This window comes from Corapipo altera, unplaced genomic scaffold (genome assembly GCF_003945725.1).
Source record: "Corapipo altera isolate COAL_440 unplaced genomic scaffold, ASM394572v1 61411, whole genome shotgun sequence".
NCBI classification, from domain to species: domain Eukaryota; kingdom Metazoa; phylum Chordata; class Aves; order Passeriformes; family Pipridae; genus Corapipo; species Corapipo altera.
Genome location: NW_020884875.1, coordinates 68,915 through 85,640, shown reverse-complemented (window position 1 = coordinate 85,640; position 16,726 = coordinate 68,915). Strand labels below are relative to the sequence as shown.

The 16,726-nt window shown below is 58.1% G+C and overlaps 1 protein-coding gene across 12 annotated transcripts in view; it reads right to left on the bottom strand.

Moving 5' to 3' along the window:
- Positions 1-16,516, bottom strand: part of TPM2 (tropomyosin 2) — a 31,355-nt gene extending 14,839 nt beyond the window's left edge. Inside the window, exons 1-9 of one of the 12 annotated variants that reach the window (XM_027634491.1) lie at positions 16,337-16,516; positions 15,377-15,502; positions 8,992-9,125; positions 7,826-7,943; positions 7,634-7,704; positions 6,808-6,883; positions 6,615-6,677; positions 6,204-6,273; positions 4,304-4,405 (exon numbers count right to left, since the gene is read on the bottom strand). In XM_027634491.1, the coding sequence (XP_027490292.1) occupies positions 4,326-4,405; positions 6,204-6,273; positions 6,615-6,677; positions 6,808-6,883; positions 7,634-7,704; positions 7,826-7,943; positions 8,992-9,125; positions 15,377-15,502; positions 16,337-16,450 (852 nt within the window). In that variant the 5' untranslated portion in view covers positions 16,451-16,516 and the 3' untranslated portion in view covers positions 4,304-4,325. The other 11 variants (XM_027634488.1, XM_027634489.1, XM_027634490.1 and 8 more) reach the window with 11 other exon arrangements.
- Between the last annotated feature and the right edge of the window lie 210 nt (positions 16,517-16,726).

Here is a 16,726-nt window from a genome sequence, read left to right as displayed (position 1 = left end):
ATGCCCTGACAAAAGGGATCCCAGAGGAGGAAATGGGACACAAGTTTGCCTAAGGTTTCATAACTTCTTTGCAAAACAGCTCAGAGTCAGACCACCTGGCCCAGAGGAAATCATTTATGAAGTGCACCAAGATGGTGATCCTACCCCAGTCCACAAGGACAATAAACATCAACATAGAGAAGACATCCTGCAAGAAAGGCATCACATAACAGAGCCCTGAGAACAAGTGCTTTTTATTTACTTTTGCTCTGAAAGCAAATTAATCAACATTGGGGCCAGCAACTACTAAACCAATACAATGAATGCCCCCCAAGGGTCCCTTGCTACCTGTCACCCTGCCATAGGCTTGTCTTGCTGCAGTGGTGCTCCATTGCTGGTCCCAACCCCCCCTGAGCATGTGGAGCAGGGGCCACACATCCTCCTTCACTGCACACTCCCTCACAGTCAGCACAGCCCCAGTGTGTAGTGCAGTACCGAGTTCATAACTCATATGGAAATGAGACGGCACCACGTGGTTTTGGTGTCCATGTTTCCTTCCAGCCGCCTTGTCCTCTGCTGGCATTGAGAAGTCCCTAATATCAATTTGGGGACAGGGGGATTTATGTGACACTTGGCTTCAGGCTGCCTGACCTGTTTTGAAAACCCCCAGAGCCTTGCAACAAACCCTGTACAGCTCGACAACGTGGCTCTTCTGGCCCTCACCCCAATCTCTCAAGCTGTAAATGCAGGGAGGGACTGAGGGGTGACAGTGGTCTGTGCCTGGCTCTGCAGAGCTCAACATATCAAAATATCTCAGAAGCTCTTTGTGTGGTCCTCCCCCTCCAGCGTGTAGTTCAAGGGTATTGAACAGGAAGGATTTGGAGATGAAATGAGGCGCCAGAGAGGCAAGAAAACTGGGGCAGAGAGCAGAGGTGAAAGGCTGCCAGAGGTTAATGGGGTGGTTTATCAATGGGGTGGCAGCCCATGGCAGGGCTGAAAGCTCTCTGGGGAGATGTTCAGTCTGTCAGGCCAAGAGAAACAAATCCAAAGGTTGAAATTCAGTGGGAGATGTGCAGAGAGAGGAAGAGAGGAGAGGGCAGGCGCTTCAGTCCTCAGCGTGGGCCTGTGGCGCATGGGGGACATGCCTCTAGGTTGAGCTCCCATGCCAGCTGCTCCACAGTGCCCCAGCCTCCCAGGGCTTTCCCTGGCTGCCTTCTCTCTCTGCATGGCCATGTGGGGAAGGAGATGGGTGGGAGAATGGAGAAAATGCAAAACTTCGCTGAACCACGAAATGGCTCATGTCTTTCCCAGGCAGAGCATCACCTGGGAACAGATATCAGGATATTATTGCCAAACCACAGACAGTTCAAAGGAATGAAAAAGCCCTTGCAGAGGGTTGTAAATGGTTAAGTCAGATGGACTGGTACAAACCAGGAGGCAGCAGCAGCTAATGGGGAAAAAACAGTGGGTGTGAAAGGGCTCTTTGTCCCAGCAGGAAGGCGACAGAGGCTGGGCACCAAGACGCACCCTGACCAGAGCACAGGGCAGGCTTGTTTGCAGCACAGGGTGCAGGCTTCCAGAGAAAAGGTGATTTTACACTCTGGTTCTTTTTGGAACCATAAAATCCCCTGCCTGGAAGGTGCTTTGACTAAACAACAGAGTGGCTCAGCTGATGCACTGCAAGAAAACAAGGTGGACCCAGGGAGGAGCTCCAGCCCTTGCATGGGGACAGCTCAGCAGTCCAAGACAGTGTGTACTGTCCTCCCCTCCTGCTCGCCCAGGTCCAGGGTGGGAGGCTGCAGCTCATGACAGGCCTTGCGCCCTTCGGAGGATGAACAGAAAATGAGCACCCAATGCACAGGGAGCTTTTTTACCTGTTGGAGAAGGACTTGGAACCACAAAACTTCTGGGCCAGGGAGAGGGCAGGAGGCCAGCAGCACCTGGGCAGGAAAGAGATGCAATCTCACCACTCTCCTTTCCTGAGCTGAGAGGCTCAGCAAATAAAGGAAAGCAGATAACAAAAGCTATCCCTGCCGGTCGCTCACTGGGGCGATGGCCCGGCTCGACAAGGGGTCAGCATGAATTGTGTTTCCTGTCAGTATGTGGCTGTGCTTTTAGAGGGATATCCGTTGGGTGCCGTGGGACAACAGAGCTTGGCACACATCATGGAGGGGCCCAAAGCGAAGGGCAGGACTAGATCGTGACTTTGGGCATCCCCAGGAAATCCAGCCTGTTTTGGTGACAGTGATGAGACACCTCTGGCTTCTCTTCAGTTTGTGTTGGAGAAAATACAGCAAGCCAGGAGGAAACTTCCTGAACACTTTGGGAAATGGTTGTCTGCTACACTGATGTTTGCTAGCTTATACAGCTATCCCTCAGTCAAGGGTAATAGAAAATGCAACTGCTACACAGGGTGAGCAGCTAATCCCAGACATGGAGCAGACCCCAATAACTAATAATATGTGCATGCGTGGTCATGTGTTTGTATGTTTCCTCTGTCATACACAGGAATCCTGAAGCAGACTCCATGGAGAGGTCAAAGACCTTGTGACTTCCCCAGGTGCCAAGCAGACAGCATGCAGACCGTGGAAGGGGGCATGCCAGTGACATAGTCTATCACCCTCTACTTGAAGAGGATGATGAATTTAGATTGAGCTTGAGATGCAGAGGTTTCCTCTGCATTCCAAGGAAGTGATGGAAATGAGGAAACACACCCATATTATCATTCTGAGCCCCCCACAGCCACAGAGAATATCCATATGCTGGCCGTGGACTTGGGCCCCTGCAGAGCCTCCTTGCACGAACTGGGCAGGGAGACCCCCACCCCCCCTCCCAGTGCCTGTGCCCGCCCACAAGGACCAAACGCAGCCAGCCATCTTGTCAAACTGCTTTAATATTTGGACATGAAGACAGGACAGAGCCAGTCAGGCTGTGCACAGACAAGATGTCCCTGAGCCATGTTGTAAGGCTGCAGGGCTTCCCTTCTCAATGGATGTGTGGATTTGGCCAAGATGCAGTTCAGCTGATGATGTCCTGAGCATGCCAGTGAGGTGCACGTGTTGGGTAGGGAAGAGGGATGGGGGCTCTCCAGGGCAGCTCAGAGGTTGTTCAGCTCCAACAAGGTCTGGTCCAGGACCTGGTGGATGCCCACGTTCTCCTCTTTGGCACTGGCCAGGCTCTCTGTGAATGCAAGGGACACCCAGCCACACACACACAGACACAACCCAAGGGTACCCAGGTGCAGCCAGACCCACACACACCACACCAAGCACAGACACACGCACACAGACAGACATTTCAGTACAGCAGTGGCCTCCAGCCGGATGGGGCACTCCTGGTGGAGCAGAGTCCACACAAACCACCCCATCTCCGGCAGGGATGAGTCCAGCCAGTCTGGGACCTGCCAGGGCACCCAGGCCAGTCAGGGCTGGTCACTGGGGCAGGCAGTTGCTGCTCTTCAGCATTTCCATCTTCCCATGGTGCCCGCAGCCCATGGCTGAGCCCTCTGCAGCGCACGTGCCGCCGGTGAGGACCATTACTTGGCCAGCCCCGAGGCGTCAGCACTGGCTGGCTGTGGGCACATGCACAAACCCTTTGCCAGTGAAAGCGGAGAGACAGCGCCTGCTGTGTGACCCAGCAGTGCTCCGGGAAGAAAAGGAGTGAGACAACAACCTCATAACAGCCTGGGAGGGCAGGCAGAGACGATAACAGAGAGATAAGGAGTAGAGCTAACAAGGCTACAGGGATGAGCTCTGCCAGGCAGCCTGCTGCCAAGGCAGCCTCCTCTGGTGTTCACTGCCAAATGGCATCCTCCTTCCCCTGAGATGGGGATGGAACAAGAGCTCTGCCTATCCAGCCCCATCTCCCAGTGCGCCCTGCTGGTCTCTTCCCTGTCCTCTGCCCCAGGTTTGGGTCAGTGGGTGCTGCTGGGTCCCCAGCTCCTATCCCAGCGATCCTGGCACCCTGCAGGGATCCCTTTCTGAGAGGATCTTCCCTGCACATTTTGGCGTGACAGAGTGAGGAGGAAGAGGCTGCCCATCAACTCCTGGGACAAGGGGAGGAAAGCAGCGATACAAACCACCACCTCCCTCCCTGGCAGAGCCAGGCTGATGCCAGAGGACAGCCATCACCAAGTGGGCACCCCAGTACATCACAAAACCCTTATTCCTCTCCCACAAAAAAAACAGTCGGGCTCCAGAGGGGCTTCCTGTCCTTCCCACGCAGGGTAGTTACCCCTGTGAGGATAAGCCAAGGTTTCACACCTCGCCTTGCACCAGTGGGGAGCAGGTAGGGGCTCCCAGCCCTGAGCCAGCCTGGCCAAAACAGGGCAGGGAGCTCTGGGCAGCTCAGTTGTTAAGTTCAGTAAGGATGACCCGCAGCTCGTTAGTGAGAACACGGTTTTTCTCGGCCTCCTGCTGAGAGCGCTCTAGAGAAAATGGAGACGTCAACGCAGCACAGGAAAGAGAGAGAAAAAAGCCAGTTAGCGAAAAGAGACAGCATTCCCCAAAGCCCTCAGTGGAAACACCACAGCTGCCCAGCCAGCAGCAGAGACCAGCTGGACTGGCAGGAGGAGGCAAACCAGTACTGGCGCAGGGACAGGTCTGCAGATCCGTCAATTTGAGAACTGGATTCTGGGGCACAGTATGGTGGTGAGGAAAGAGAAGGGGTATCAAGGACAAATTTAGGGATCACAAGAGATCACTGCTGAAGGGTAGCACCAGCTCTTTCACCAAGGGAAGGTGATGCAGGACACATAACAGGGCTGAGATTGCTGCTTGCAGGAAATGTCTGGGAGTGGAGACAGCGAATGGAGAGGACCAGGTCTAACCCTCGTGTTTCACGCCAAAAGAGTCATGGAGAAGATGGCATGAGATGAGGAAAGCTGTGTATGAGAGCCAGAGGGTGACTGGGGTCAGCACAAAGGGCCCTGTTCCGCTCAGCCTGCTGGTGCAGGAGCCTCTCAGGTCTCAGCCATGGTTACCCCAGGGGTCCCATGAGCTGCCTGCAACCACCTTCTACCACACCACTGACAGGACCCACGTAAGACAGGCAGGAGATGAGGGATAGAGTGGCATGAAGAAAACAAAGGAGAAACCAATGTTGAAATTTTATTGAAACCAACTCATTAAACCAAAGGGATAGAACATTAAAGAAAAGTCATGAGATGCAAACTGAAGAGCAATGTGCAAAGGACAGAAGGCGGGGTGAGGGAGGAGCTGGGGGTTGCCTGCCTGCCAGGGAAGGAGGTGACTGCACAGTCGGGCCCAACCCTCTATCCCCCAGGCCTGAGCTTTGGCAGTGGAGGTGCCGCTTCCCCAATGCAGGTCATCCCCATGCTGGGGCCAGCAAGCAGCACCGAGGGGCTTTGCTGGGAGTATGTGGGGGGGAGATAGCCCCCCATCCCCGGAGCTGCAGGGTCCCCAGTGCTTCTGCTGCTGGGGAGCCAAGGAGGGAGGTGCTGGAGCAAAAGGCTTCTAGGCACAGCCCTGATCCCTGTTGGGCAATACCATGGCACAGACCTGCTACACAGGCACTATTCAGCCAGCATGTGGGACTCCATGGAGCTGCTGGCTTGCCCTGACCAAACAGTTCTAAGCACCTACATCTTGTCTCCCCAAAAAGGGGTACAGCGGGAACACCCTGGGCCGGCTCCTGTCCCAAAGGAGCCGACGGACAGGCACAGGCTAGGAAGGACAGAGGAGGACAGAGAGGGTGGGGAGAAAGGTGGGACGGCCAGGCAGGCAAGTAGCTGAGCTGGGGAGGGGAGAGGCAGGTGGGGAAGGGGCGAAGTGCTGGTGCCCAGCAGGGGGCTCAGAGGGAGGTGATGTCATTAAGTGCATTGTCCAGCTCCTCGCTGATGGCTTTGTACTTCATCTTCTGCGCATACACTTCATCTGCAGGTGGGAGCAGGCAGGGGGCAGATGGTGGAGCAGAGTGGGGGGCACAAGGTGGAGAGAGAGAGTGGCTGTGAGCGGCGGGCTGAGGGCAGCAGGAGCATGCAGGCACAGGCAGCATGGATGTGACCCCATTCCCCACCCAAGGGCAGAGCCCACACCCCAGCTCTGCACTCCTGCACCAGACACCATGGCATCCAGCCTCCCACCTCCCTGAACCCCCACCCACCCCCTCACTCTGGCCAAGCCCTGTCCAGCCCCAACAGGGGCACAATGTGGCCAAGTGATGCCCTGGGAAAGAGGAACACAGGGCTGGCGGGGACATTTTACCTTCTAGGTCATCAATGGTTTTCTCCAGCTTCGCCACAGACCTCTCTGCAAACTCCGCCCGGGTCTCAGCCTGTGGGAAGCACAGTGGGGAGAGAGTGAGCTGCAGGGCACCACAGGGGCGGTGCAGGCTGCACTGCACTCCAAATCTCCCCCATTTGCATCTCTAGTACCCTTCTCCACAAGCGCTCCCCTGGTAAAGGCAATGGACAAGAAAGGTCAAGGGCACCATGGAGCCTCACACCCTAAACCAGAACAGATTCATAGAGGGGCATCCCAGACCCAGGCACCTGCTATGCCGTAGGGCTGCAGTTTGGGAAACTGTGAGAGGACATGGGGATAAAGGAGTCAAAATCCACTCAGGATGGCAAACTCATGCCTGCATTGATGCAGTGGCAGCCCTATACTCCTTACCTCCTTCAGTTTTTCCCCTAGAAGCTTGATTTCCTCCTCGTACTTGTCCTCCTTGGTAGAGTACTGCAGAGACAGAGACAGGCACCTGTGAGCCCCAGGGGAAACCTTCATCTGTCCTTACTCTAGCAGGAGATCACAGCACACCCACACCCCACGCACTCCACCCAGCCTCAACAGCCTCACTGGGTCCTACCTTGTCAGCCTGGGCCTCCAGGGACTTCAAGTTGTTGGTGACAATTTTCAGCTCCTCCTCTAGGTCACCACATTTACTACATCCCAAGCAGGGCCGGCAGGAGGGGGGGAGCAGGGCCAGAGGGCAGGAGAAGAGCAGGAGCAGAAAGAACGGGCACAGGGTAGCAAGAAAGAAAGAGAGAAAACAAGTTGAGAGAGGAGAAGACTCAGTGCACGTGGGCAAGGAGCAGAGCCGCTGCGAGCAGGAGCTGCCGGGACGCATCTGTTCATCCATTCCTTGTGCTTCCTTGCACGGACACTTCGTGCATTACCACCAGCTGGGCTCTCACTGGCCCTGCCAAGGGAAGCAGGGATGGAGGGATGGAGGAGCGTGCCCAGCCTGCACCTGCTGGAGAGGGAGGTGAGGGGAGGCCAGTGGTAGAGGCAGTGGTGCAGAAGAGAGAGGTGGCTCGCATGGTTCGAGAGACAGCGACAGAGAGAGGGGGGCTGCTGCACATCGCCCCGCACCCGTGCCCCAGTACCTCTTCCTCTGAGGCAATGAGGGATTTGAGAGACTGGTCCATGGTCCGCAGCTCTTCTTCCAACTGTCTCATTCGGCTGGGGTGAAAGAGGGGCACCCCGGGGTGGGGGGACAGCAGAGAACAGGGTCAAGGATGTGATGCTGGTGGGTTGGCAACCCCCTGCCCCCAGCCTACATTCCCAAGGACCACCCCAATGCCAGGCCCTGACACTCCCAAGGATGGTCATCCCCATCCCCATGCTGCCAGGGATTTGGGGCAAGGGCTGTGTGGGACCCCTGCACACTGCCTGCTGGGAGCCCTGCTCACCTCTCTGCCACCTCTGCCCTCTCCTCTGAGCGCTCCAGCTCTCCCTCAAGGACCACCAGCTTGCGGGCGACCTGTTGATGGGAGAAAGAGGCATATGTTGGCCCTGTGCTTGCCCCACCTGGGGGCACAGGGCTGCGAGGAGGTGGCTCTGGGTGTTGCCAGGGGGTCAGGACTGGGGAAGGGGGTATGCACCTCCTCATATTTGCGGTCAGCCTCCTCCGCTATGTGCTTTGCCTCCTTCAGCTGCATTTCCTGGAGCTCCATTTTCTCCTCATCTTTCATGGCTCTGTTTTCAATGACCTTCATGCCTCTGAGGAAAGACCAAGCCAAAAGATGTTACTGCCGTGGGTCAAGGTGGCATCTGCACATCTTGCCTGTCCACTGTACCCTAACCTCACCATCCTCCAGAGACACAGGACATTGCTTGGCACTTGCTGGCCACGCCACACAGTAGGGTCACTAGCAGTACCCTAAAAATGCTCCTGTGCACAATTACCATGGAGCTGACTCCAGGGCTATGCCCCAGAGTCAGGACATGTGGCTGTGGTGGCCCTCAATCAGGCAGGTCCTGACTCCAATCTGTAGGGGTGAAAAAGTGTGCAGCTGAAGATGAGCCAGCCACAACCTCCACAAAAACAGCCTGACAGGCCAGCAGCCTTTAGGAAATGCTAGAGAACATCCTGTGGCAAAGCCTTTCTCATTCTGGGTGATGCTCACAAACAGGGTTACCAAACCCTGTGTACCCCCACAGAAAGGACTCCTGCAGACTCTTCTCCTCTCACTCAGATGCTGTTGCTCAAACTAGTCTTTGCCAATGGAGGAAAGAGCTCATGTCTTTGTCTGGAACACTGTGACATGTCCAGGCACTCCCATAAACCTGAGTGCCCTTGCCTGCACAGCTCCCATCCTGGAAACCTGCTTGCCATAAGGATGGGGCAACACACACTTTGTAGCACTGCTTTTGAATTAGGCTGTTTTGTTGTCAAATTAGAACTTAGTTCCCAGGCACAGATGTTGCCTCCTGGGCTGTTGTTGAGACCCTGAGCGCAGAAGGCTGCTCTGGGTAAGAAAATATGCTCCTAGCTTCCTCTGGCTTCGGGTACAGTCTGGTGTTTTCATAAATACCAGGTAAATTTTCTCAGGATTTTATGCTCTGGAAATTTCAGTCTTTTTAGGAACGCTTGTGCCTGGAGAACTTCTTTGCATTGTGGCTTTGCTCTCTCCCTTTGGAGTCTGCAGGAAAACCAACATAAACCACATGAGGTCCTTTCAGAGGGACCTCACTGCAAAACTAAGGAGGCTGCTTGCATTCAATACCCCCACCTGATAACCACCCCCACTGTCCTTTCCCATCACACCTCTCGCTCTCATCAGCTGCCTTCTCAGCCTCCTCCAGCTTCTGCAGGGCGGTGGCCAGGCGCTCCTGGGCTCGGTCCAGCTCCTCCTCTACCAGCTGGATACGGCGGTTGAGGGAAGCCACTTCAGCCTCAGCCTGGGGGAGCAGAAACTCCTCAGTCATTCCATGTCACACATACACACACAAATATATATATATATATTTTTAAAAGCATTTTCAGTGGTTAGTTCTGCATTTACAATCCAAAACACCCCCTCGGCACTGTGCAACAAGCCAGCACTCACTGGAATGGGATGGCTCTGCATGCATCCCCTTGCCTTTCCATAGGGACAATAGAGTTATTCCCATCCCTAGTGCTTCTCCCAGCCTTGCAACCCCAGCCTGGCATGTGCAGCCCATCCTCCAGGTCCTCGCACGTCCGGCTCCTGCCCTGGGGAGAGACAGGCCACATTCCCTGGGGTAGGGTGGCTGTGGCAGCCGTGCCGTCACAGGGACGGTATTTGGGGTTTGCAGAAAAGTGAGTTCAGGGGGAGGAATGCCCTGTGCGGCTTCGCTCCCGAAAAGGAGATCGGGAGCCGCTTGAGGATTTCCTGTTTACAGAGGCGGCAGACCGAGCTGGGAGCTTCTCCTGCGGGAACCCCCATGGCCCTGTGCAACAGGACAGCCTGAATCCAGCACGGAGCCCCCTCAGCTGATGTACAGCACAGCGCCGGGGGCAGTGGAGCGAGTCGCCCTCGGCAGGCTGGCACCCGGCCAAGATGCGGCTGGCAGGACCCACTGGACCAGAGCCCTCCCTTTCCCAGGCTCCCCACGCACAGGGCTGGGAGCTGGGGCTGGCCAGGAGCAGTGGCCCTGGCCCTCCGCCAGTCCCTTGACGCCTGGCCTCGCACTCTTTCTAGTTGGTAAAGGCCTCCAGCTCCATCGCCACAGTCGGGAAACGCTGCCTCAGCAGCTCTCAGCTCCGCTTCCCACCGAGTGGGGGGGATAGTGCAAGGAAGACCTCATCCAGATACAAAGGGATGGGTGGCAATGAGACCTCACCACGGGGAGCAGCCCCATGCACCAACACAGGGGATAATGTCTCATGCTTATACACAGGCTGGAGCAAGACTGGCCGGCTGCAGTGCCCAGCTCCATCCAGCCTCATGCTCCAGCCTGGGAATGCCCTGGGGGACATTAGCCAAGCAGAGGGACCACGGGAGCAGCAAGGGGCTGTCACTCTGCAGTCACCCTGCACGGCCCCCCTGAGCACCCTCGATCCCCTGTGAGGAGGCAGCAGGGTGGGGACAGGCGCAGCCAGCACCTCTCTGAGAGGGCAGCCAGCCCCACAGCTGGCACGACAGTCACCTCCGCCCCATGAATAACCTTTTTTCTGGGCTCTCTGAGAGCTGGTCCCTTGCCAGACTGCCCAGTGGGGAACTGGGACTGGCCCCCGCAGGGCGATGCTCTGCCTGCAGCATCAGCCTCACCTCGTCGGGAGCCTTTTTTTCCCAGGGAATCACCCCCAAAGTGGGTCAGAGCTGCCCGGATGGACACTGGGGAATATGAGCTCTCCAGCAGCTCCCAGACCGGGGAACCCGATCTGTGGCTGCAGGAAGGGGCCATTTCCTCCGCACACAGCCCGAGTGACAACAACCTGGGTACCGCACCCAGCTCTGCCGCTCCTGATATGGTGAGAATGTAGAAAGAGTGGGCATAGGAAACAGAAAGAATGGAAGAAAATACAAAGCCTCAACAACTAAAAAGCCAAACCACGAACAAGCTGACTTTTGGGAATGTCATCCCGTTGCCAGAGTGGCTGTGTGAAGGGATGGCTTGTCCCCACGAAGGGACAGGCTAGAGAGATAAAGGCTCTCCTACTGCCGCGGCCCGGACCGCAAAGCCCGCTGGAAGCTAGACAAGATCCTGGGCATGGGATTCTGAGCTGTGCACGCCAGCCTGCGAGGGAGGGGATCCTTTCTCAGGATGCGCCCGATCCCAAGAAGAGCCAAGGCAGGGCTTGCCGCTGCCGCTCCCAGCGCCCCGCCAGCCGGGAAGTCCCGGGGAACCCGGCAAGCAGCATCTCTCTGGCGCAAGAACCACGGAGGAGGAAGGCGGCTGGAGGAGGCTGCCCCAAGCCCCCTGCCCCGGGGGCTCTCGCCAGCTGGGTGGCAGCTCCCGCCGGGTCCCCCGAAACCTCCCCGCGCTCCTCTCCGCTCCGCCCCGGGGGCAGCCAGCCCGGCTACCGGGGCGAGGGGCGCGGGGGGCCGGGGCCAGCCCGCCGGGAGGGATGCTGGCAGCGGGGCCGGAGCCGCCGGGGCATCCCGGGGAGCCGCCGGGGCGCCCCCCGCTCCGCCGCGCCCCCTTTTCATCCCGGCGGCCCTTACCCGCTCCCGGGCCTGCCGCTCGATATGGTACTCCCGCTGCAGGTGCTCGGCGCGTTCCTCCGCCTCGTCGGCCACCTGCTGCAGGCTCTGGATCTTCTTCTTGACGGCATCGATAGAGCTGGCGCTGGCCATGGCGGGGCTGCCGGCGGGGAGGCCACACCGCCGAGCCCTTTGTGGGATCCGCCCTTCTCGGGCAGGAAGCGCTCAGGCAGCGGCCGCTCCCGCCGCCCGCCCTGCCTCCATCCCTTCCTGCTCCTCCTCCTCCTCGTTCTCCTGCTGCTGTCTCCGACCGACCTGCGGTGCCGCTCTCCCGGGCAGGACGCGCGGTGCCCACCCCCGGCAGGGGACAGTTCCCACAATGGGAGGGGTGCGCAGGGCCCCTCATCCCAAGCAGGACATAAGGAGGACCCCCGGGCAGGACGCGTGGTCCTCCCCAGCAGGGGGTCACACCCCTCACCCAGACAAGATGCACAGCGGCTTCTAGACAGAGCACACTGTCCCCTCAGCCGGAGTCAGCACACATCCTCCCGGGCAGATGCATAGTTCCCACTGGCAGGACACATGGTACACCCAGGGAGGGCACACAGTGGCCCCCAAGGCAGGCACGCAGTCCCCTCCGTGCCCAGGGTGTATGGTGCTCCCCTGCCAGGGATGTACAGTCCCACTGAAATCCCCCAGAGCAATGGAGAGGACCCCAGGAAAATGGACTCAAATATTTTCAAGAGTCCAGAGAGTCTGTGGGTGCTGGAGCCTGATCCTCGAGGCCACACAGCCACAGGAGCAGCGTATCCATGGGTACTCCCCAAGTGCTGCCCTCTGCACTCCTTGCTGCAGAGCTGAGCAGGGTCATAGACTTTTCCCTGTAGAAAGTCAATAAGAGGTATGAAGCAGAGCCTGCTCCAGGGTGTCCTCCAGCAGTACCTGGGGCTGCAGCCAGGTCCACAACATCCATCTCGTTCAGTCCCTTGGCATCTGCTTCTTTAAGTGAGGACCTGGCTGGCAACCCTACAGAGTTCCATGGGGCACATGGAGCCCCCTGCACAACCCAGCTGCCCTAGGGGCTGTGTCCTCTAGAGCAGGCCAGTCCCCCAGCTCCTGACATTCCATCCCAGCTGGGGCACATGTCTTGATCCATCAGGAAAAGCCTGGCTGGCACTCAATCCTCTCTTAAGAAGCTCTGACAGCTCCCAGGAAGCCCTTACTGCACTTCACACCTGCCTCCAGGGATGTCAGTTCCCAGGATGACCCCACCAGCTGCCATCAGCTCCAGGGCCAGGGGTCCTGGGGGTGACCCAGCCACACTGCTCTCTGTGCGCTGCAGCTCTGTGTCCCCTTGCCAAGCAGCACTGGAAGAGGCAATGCTGTGGGTCCGCTAGGAGCACATGGCCTTGGGCTTGGCCATGGGTTTGGCCTTGGTCCCGGCTGATCCTGCCCCATTCCCAGTCTGATGACTGGGTGCCAAGGGTGCTGCCAAGCTAGGGCATGGGGCCCAGAGCAGAAACAAGGATTCCTGGCAGCAGTGGGGCAGGGATGAGCTGGCTGCAGGCATGTGGGGGACAGACTGGAGGTCAGCCATTCTGGTCCTGCAGTGGCCAGGCTAGGTGCCTCCTGCTGTGGCCCCACCCCGAGATGCAGTCACTTCCCAGCAGAGTCCCGTTCCCTCCCACCAGCTCGGGGAATCACCAAATAAGAGCAAAGTCTTGGCCGGGGAGTGCAGCTGGGGCGGGAACATGGGTGAAGCTTTTGGGATCATGGCCTGGGAACGCTAGAGTTTTCCCTAGGCTCCTCTGGGGTGGCTGGGGACAGGCCACTGCTGGGGATGTGGGGGGACGGAGGGAGCTGTTTTGGCTAAACCCGCTGTCTCAGCTGCACTGTGTCCAACAGCCCTTGCCCGCATCTTGACCTGGGCACCACGGGCTGTCCCTCTTGGGTACAAGAGGTGATGGGACCACAGTGGCCTTCCAGAGCTGCTGGGAAGGGGCTGTCAGCACTGTGGAGTCGCTGATGAGGAGTCAGGCACTCCCTGCTCTGTGGGACCATCTGCCCCCTCTTCAAGTGCCTGGGGCATTATATTTGCACTCCTTAGTGCAGTCCTCATGGCCTTTATGCACTGCCATCCAGTGCCAGTGGCAGGACAGTGCTGGAATGGGGCAGGTATTTATTCTTTTAAGGCATTGACCTTTTAGCCAAGGGCAGGAGGCTGTCTGGATCACTGGTGTGGGCCCTGACCTGGCCAAGGGATGGAGACACAGGCAAGCACTATCCTAGCAGCCATGGGGAGAATGGTGAGTAAACTCTAGGGATCTGCCCGGTGCTTCCTCTGCTGAAGCCAGGAGCTGTTCTGTGCCTCGCACCAGGGAGGAGATGACACCAGCCCGGGCACTTAGAGCTGTCAGCACATCCAGGTCCCTGGCACATGGACCTGGTAACTCCCAGAGCCCCACACAGGGTACAACCTGTCTAGGCTTTGGCATGGACCTGGGGTGGCTGTGCTGGTGATAGAGCCCCAGTCCTGCTGCAGCCAGCCTGCAGCCTGACACTGCTCCTTCACCATGGCTCCTGCTCTGGCCCTTCCCTGAAGTGGTTGGTGGCTTCTGTCCGCTGTATCTGCTGGTATGGGATTCTCCATGTCAAAGCCCACAGACTTGCCCAGCCACTGTGGACCAAGAGCAGGGAAACACACCTTCCCTACCCAGGATGGCATTGTCAGCAGCAAATCACTCTGCATCCCATAGCTGACATCTGCCCAGTGCCACTGTTTGCCCCTTCCTCAGAGTTTCACACTGGAAACATCCCATCCACTCTCAGCCACAATGAGTTTGCCTTGTCCCACACCAGCACAGATCCAATCAGGCCAGTGTGAACCCCACTGCACACAGCAGCCACCCTGACCAGCTTGGCATGCCTGCCCCATACCAGGATAAATGTGCCCTTTCAGAGGATTTTTGATGTTTTACCTACTTTGTTAAGTATCTAATTAAACCAGGGCAGGTCTGTTGGATCAGTAAACAAGTCTGGGGGACCCCTGGCCACTGCCCAGGGGCTCTGGGCTGCCACAGGGATTTGTGTTGCCGTTGCTCGCCCTTGTCTGGTCACCTCTGTCCTCGGCGGCCCCCTCAGAGATTTGACACATCTCCCCCATTTAGCTCCATAAACCAGTTGGGATTGAATTTTTTGTTCTCAATCCTAAAAAGCCTGGCCATGCCCTGCTGGCTGTGCTCCAGATGGCTCTCCTTTAGCTTCTCCTCCAGTTTCCAGGGTTGGTTTTCATCAAAGAAGGGCTGACTATCAAAAGGAGGATTTATTTATAGGGTGTCAAATACCCTGTGTGGCACCACAGGTCGTTATACCCCATTCCCGAGCGGCCCCGTGGCCGCACACAGCTGTTCCACCCTTCATCCTGGCCAGGCACAAGCCAATTTCAACACCTTCCTAACATCTCCCCAGAGGGATCTATTTCCCAGGAGAAACGTCAGTCATGGCACTAAATAAAACTCTTCCTGGCCTTGCCCTTCCCAGGGTACAAGGTGGCACATTGGACCCCAAATCCACGCACCCACATCCCACCCAAAGTCCCCTTCCATGCACCCCAAGCATTTTTCCTTGCAGCCAGCACTCAGCAGCTAAGCACAGCAAGAGATTTGCCCATTTCCCTGCTCTGCCACTGCCTGTTAAGCCCCACAGTTCTCCTAAGAGCATTGTGGAGGTGTGTGCCTGGGGACCTGTGACACAGCTCCGGACACTTGTCCCCATTAGCTTTGGGGAGCCAGGCTGTCGGCTGCCTGCAAAGCTCCAGACAGGATCAGCCACTCCAGCACTGCCCACCACAGCTGGCCTGGCCCCTGCACCCCCCACAGGACCCATCAGCCCGGTTCAGTGTCAGCATCGCAGGAATGGGATCCTGACAGTCTTCCCCTCGGACGCTTTCCATATAAGGGCCCCCTCTTCCTTTAACCGCCGCCCCCCTCCGCCGAGGTCCAGCGCCCGCACGGGGGAGGAGTTGTTGGCGTGCCTACTTACGTCTGTGGCTTTCTTCTCTGCCTGCTCTAACTTCTCCTGGGCCTCCTTGACAGACTCAGAATACTTCTCCACCTCATCCTCAGTGCCCTTCAGTTTCTTCTGCAGGCCCTGCTGTTCCTCTTCCAGCTGGGGAAAGGACAGAGGACAAGGGTCAGGGCGGATGGTGGTGTCTGCAAGGCTGGAAGGGGATGGCCACCCTCCTCCTAAGGACACCCAGGGTGTGGGGGCACAGCAGGAGAACATGGACATGCTCCTTCTGTCAGCTTAGGATCTACATCTCCTAGGGATGCTCTTGTCCCCCCCAGCACGCCTGAGCCTGGTGGGTGTAAGGGGGGGGTGGTTTCCCTCCCCATGTAAGGGACTGGAGAGCTCCTGACCTGGGGACACAGCTCTGAGGAATGCCAATCTGTGTCCCCATGTCCGTGTCAGTGGGGTGGGAGTATGCAGTCCCCAGGGTTCTCCCTGGCACAGGAATAGGGAGGTGGCACTGGGATGTCCTGCTGAGATAAGGCGTGTTTGGGAGGAGCAGTTTGAGGGCTCAGGGAAAATGGACTGAAGTGCTGATCCCTAGGGACAGGCCTACAGGGGGTGAGGCCCCTTGGGATGGGGTCCCAGTGAAGTAAGGTCTCTGGGGCTGGCAATCCCTAGATTGGGATCCACAAGCAGGACATCCAGTGGGGCACAGTGCTTGGGGCAGGACATCCTTAGGGCAGGGGACTCCAGGCTGGACAGCCGTTGTGGGGAAATCCCTGGGGCTGGGTGGAGGATCCCAAGGATGGACAATCAGAGGGATAGGGTCCCCAGGGCTGGGCATCCAGCAGAACAGGGGCTCCAGGGCTGGACACCCCTAGGGCAGAGAGTCTCTGGGCTGGACACCCAGCAGAATGGGGTCTCCTGGGCTGGCCACCCCTAGAGCAGAGGGTCCCGAGGCAATGCCAGAGAAGTTCGCGGGACACCCACCTGCTTGCAGCGGTCCTCCGCCTGCTTCTTGTCAGCCTCCGCTTGCTCGGCGCGGTCGATGGCGTTCTCCTTGTCCAGTTTCAGCATCTGCATCTTCTTCTTGATGGCCTCCATGGTGGCGGTGGGTCGGCGGCGGGGCGCGGGACGGCAACGGGACGCGGAGCACCGGGAGCGGCGGGAGCACCGGGAGCGGCGGGAGCACCGGCACTGCGCTCCCCGCCCCGCCGCGCTGTCTAAAAGCTGGGGAGGGGCCGAGCTGGGCAGGGTCGGCCCCGGCGCCTCCCCCGCCGCCCGCCAGCACCTTTTAGGGACAGGCTCGCCACCGGCCCTCGCACCGAGCGGGACGGGGGGGCAGCACCCCCAGAGGGCATTGCCACGGCCCCGGCGCCG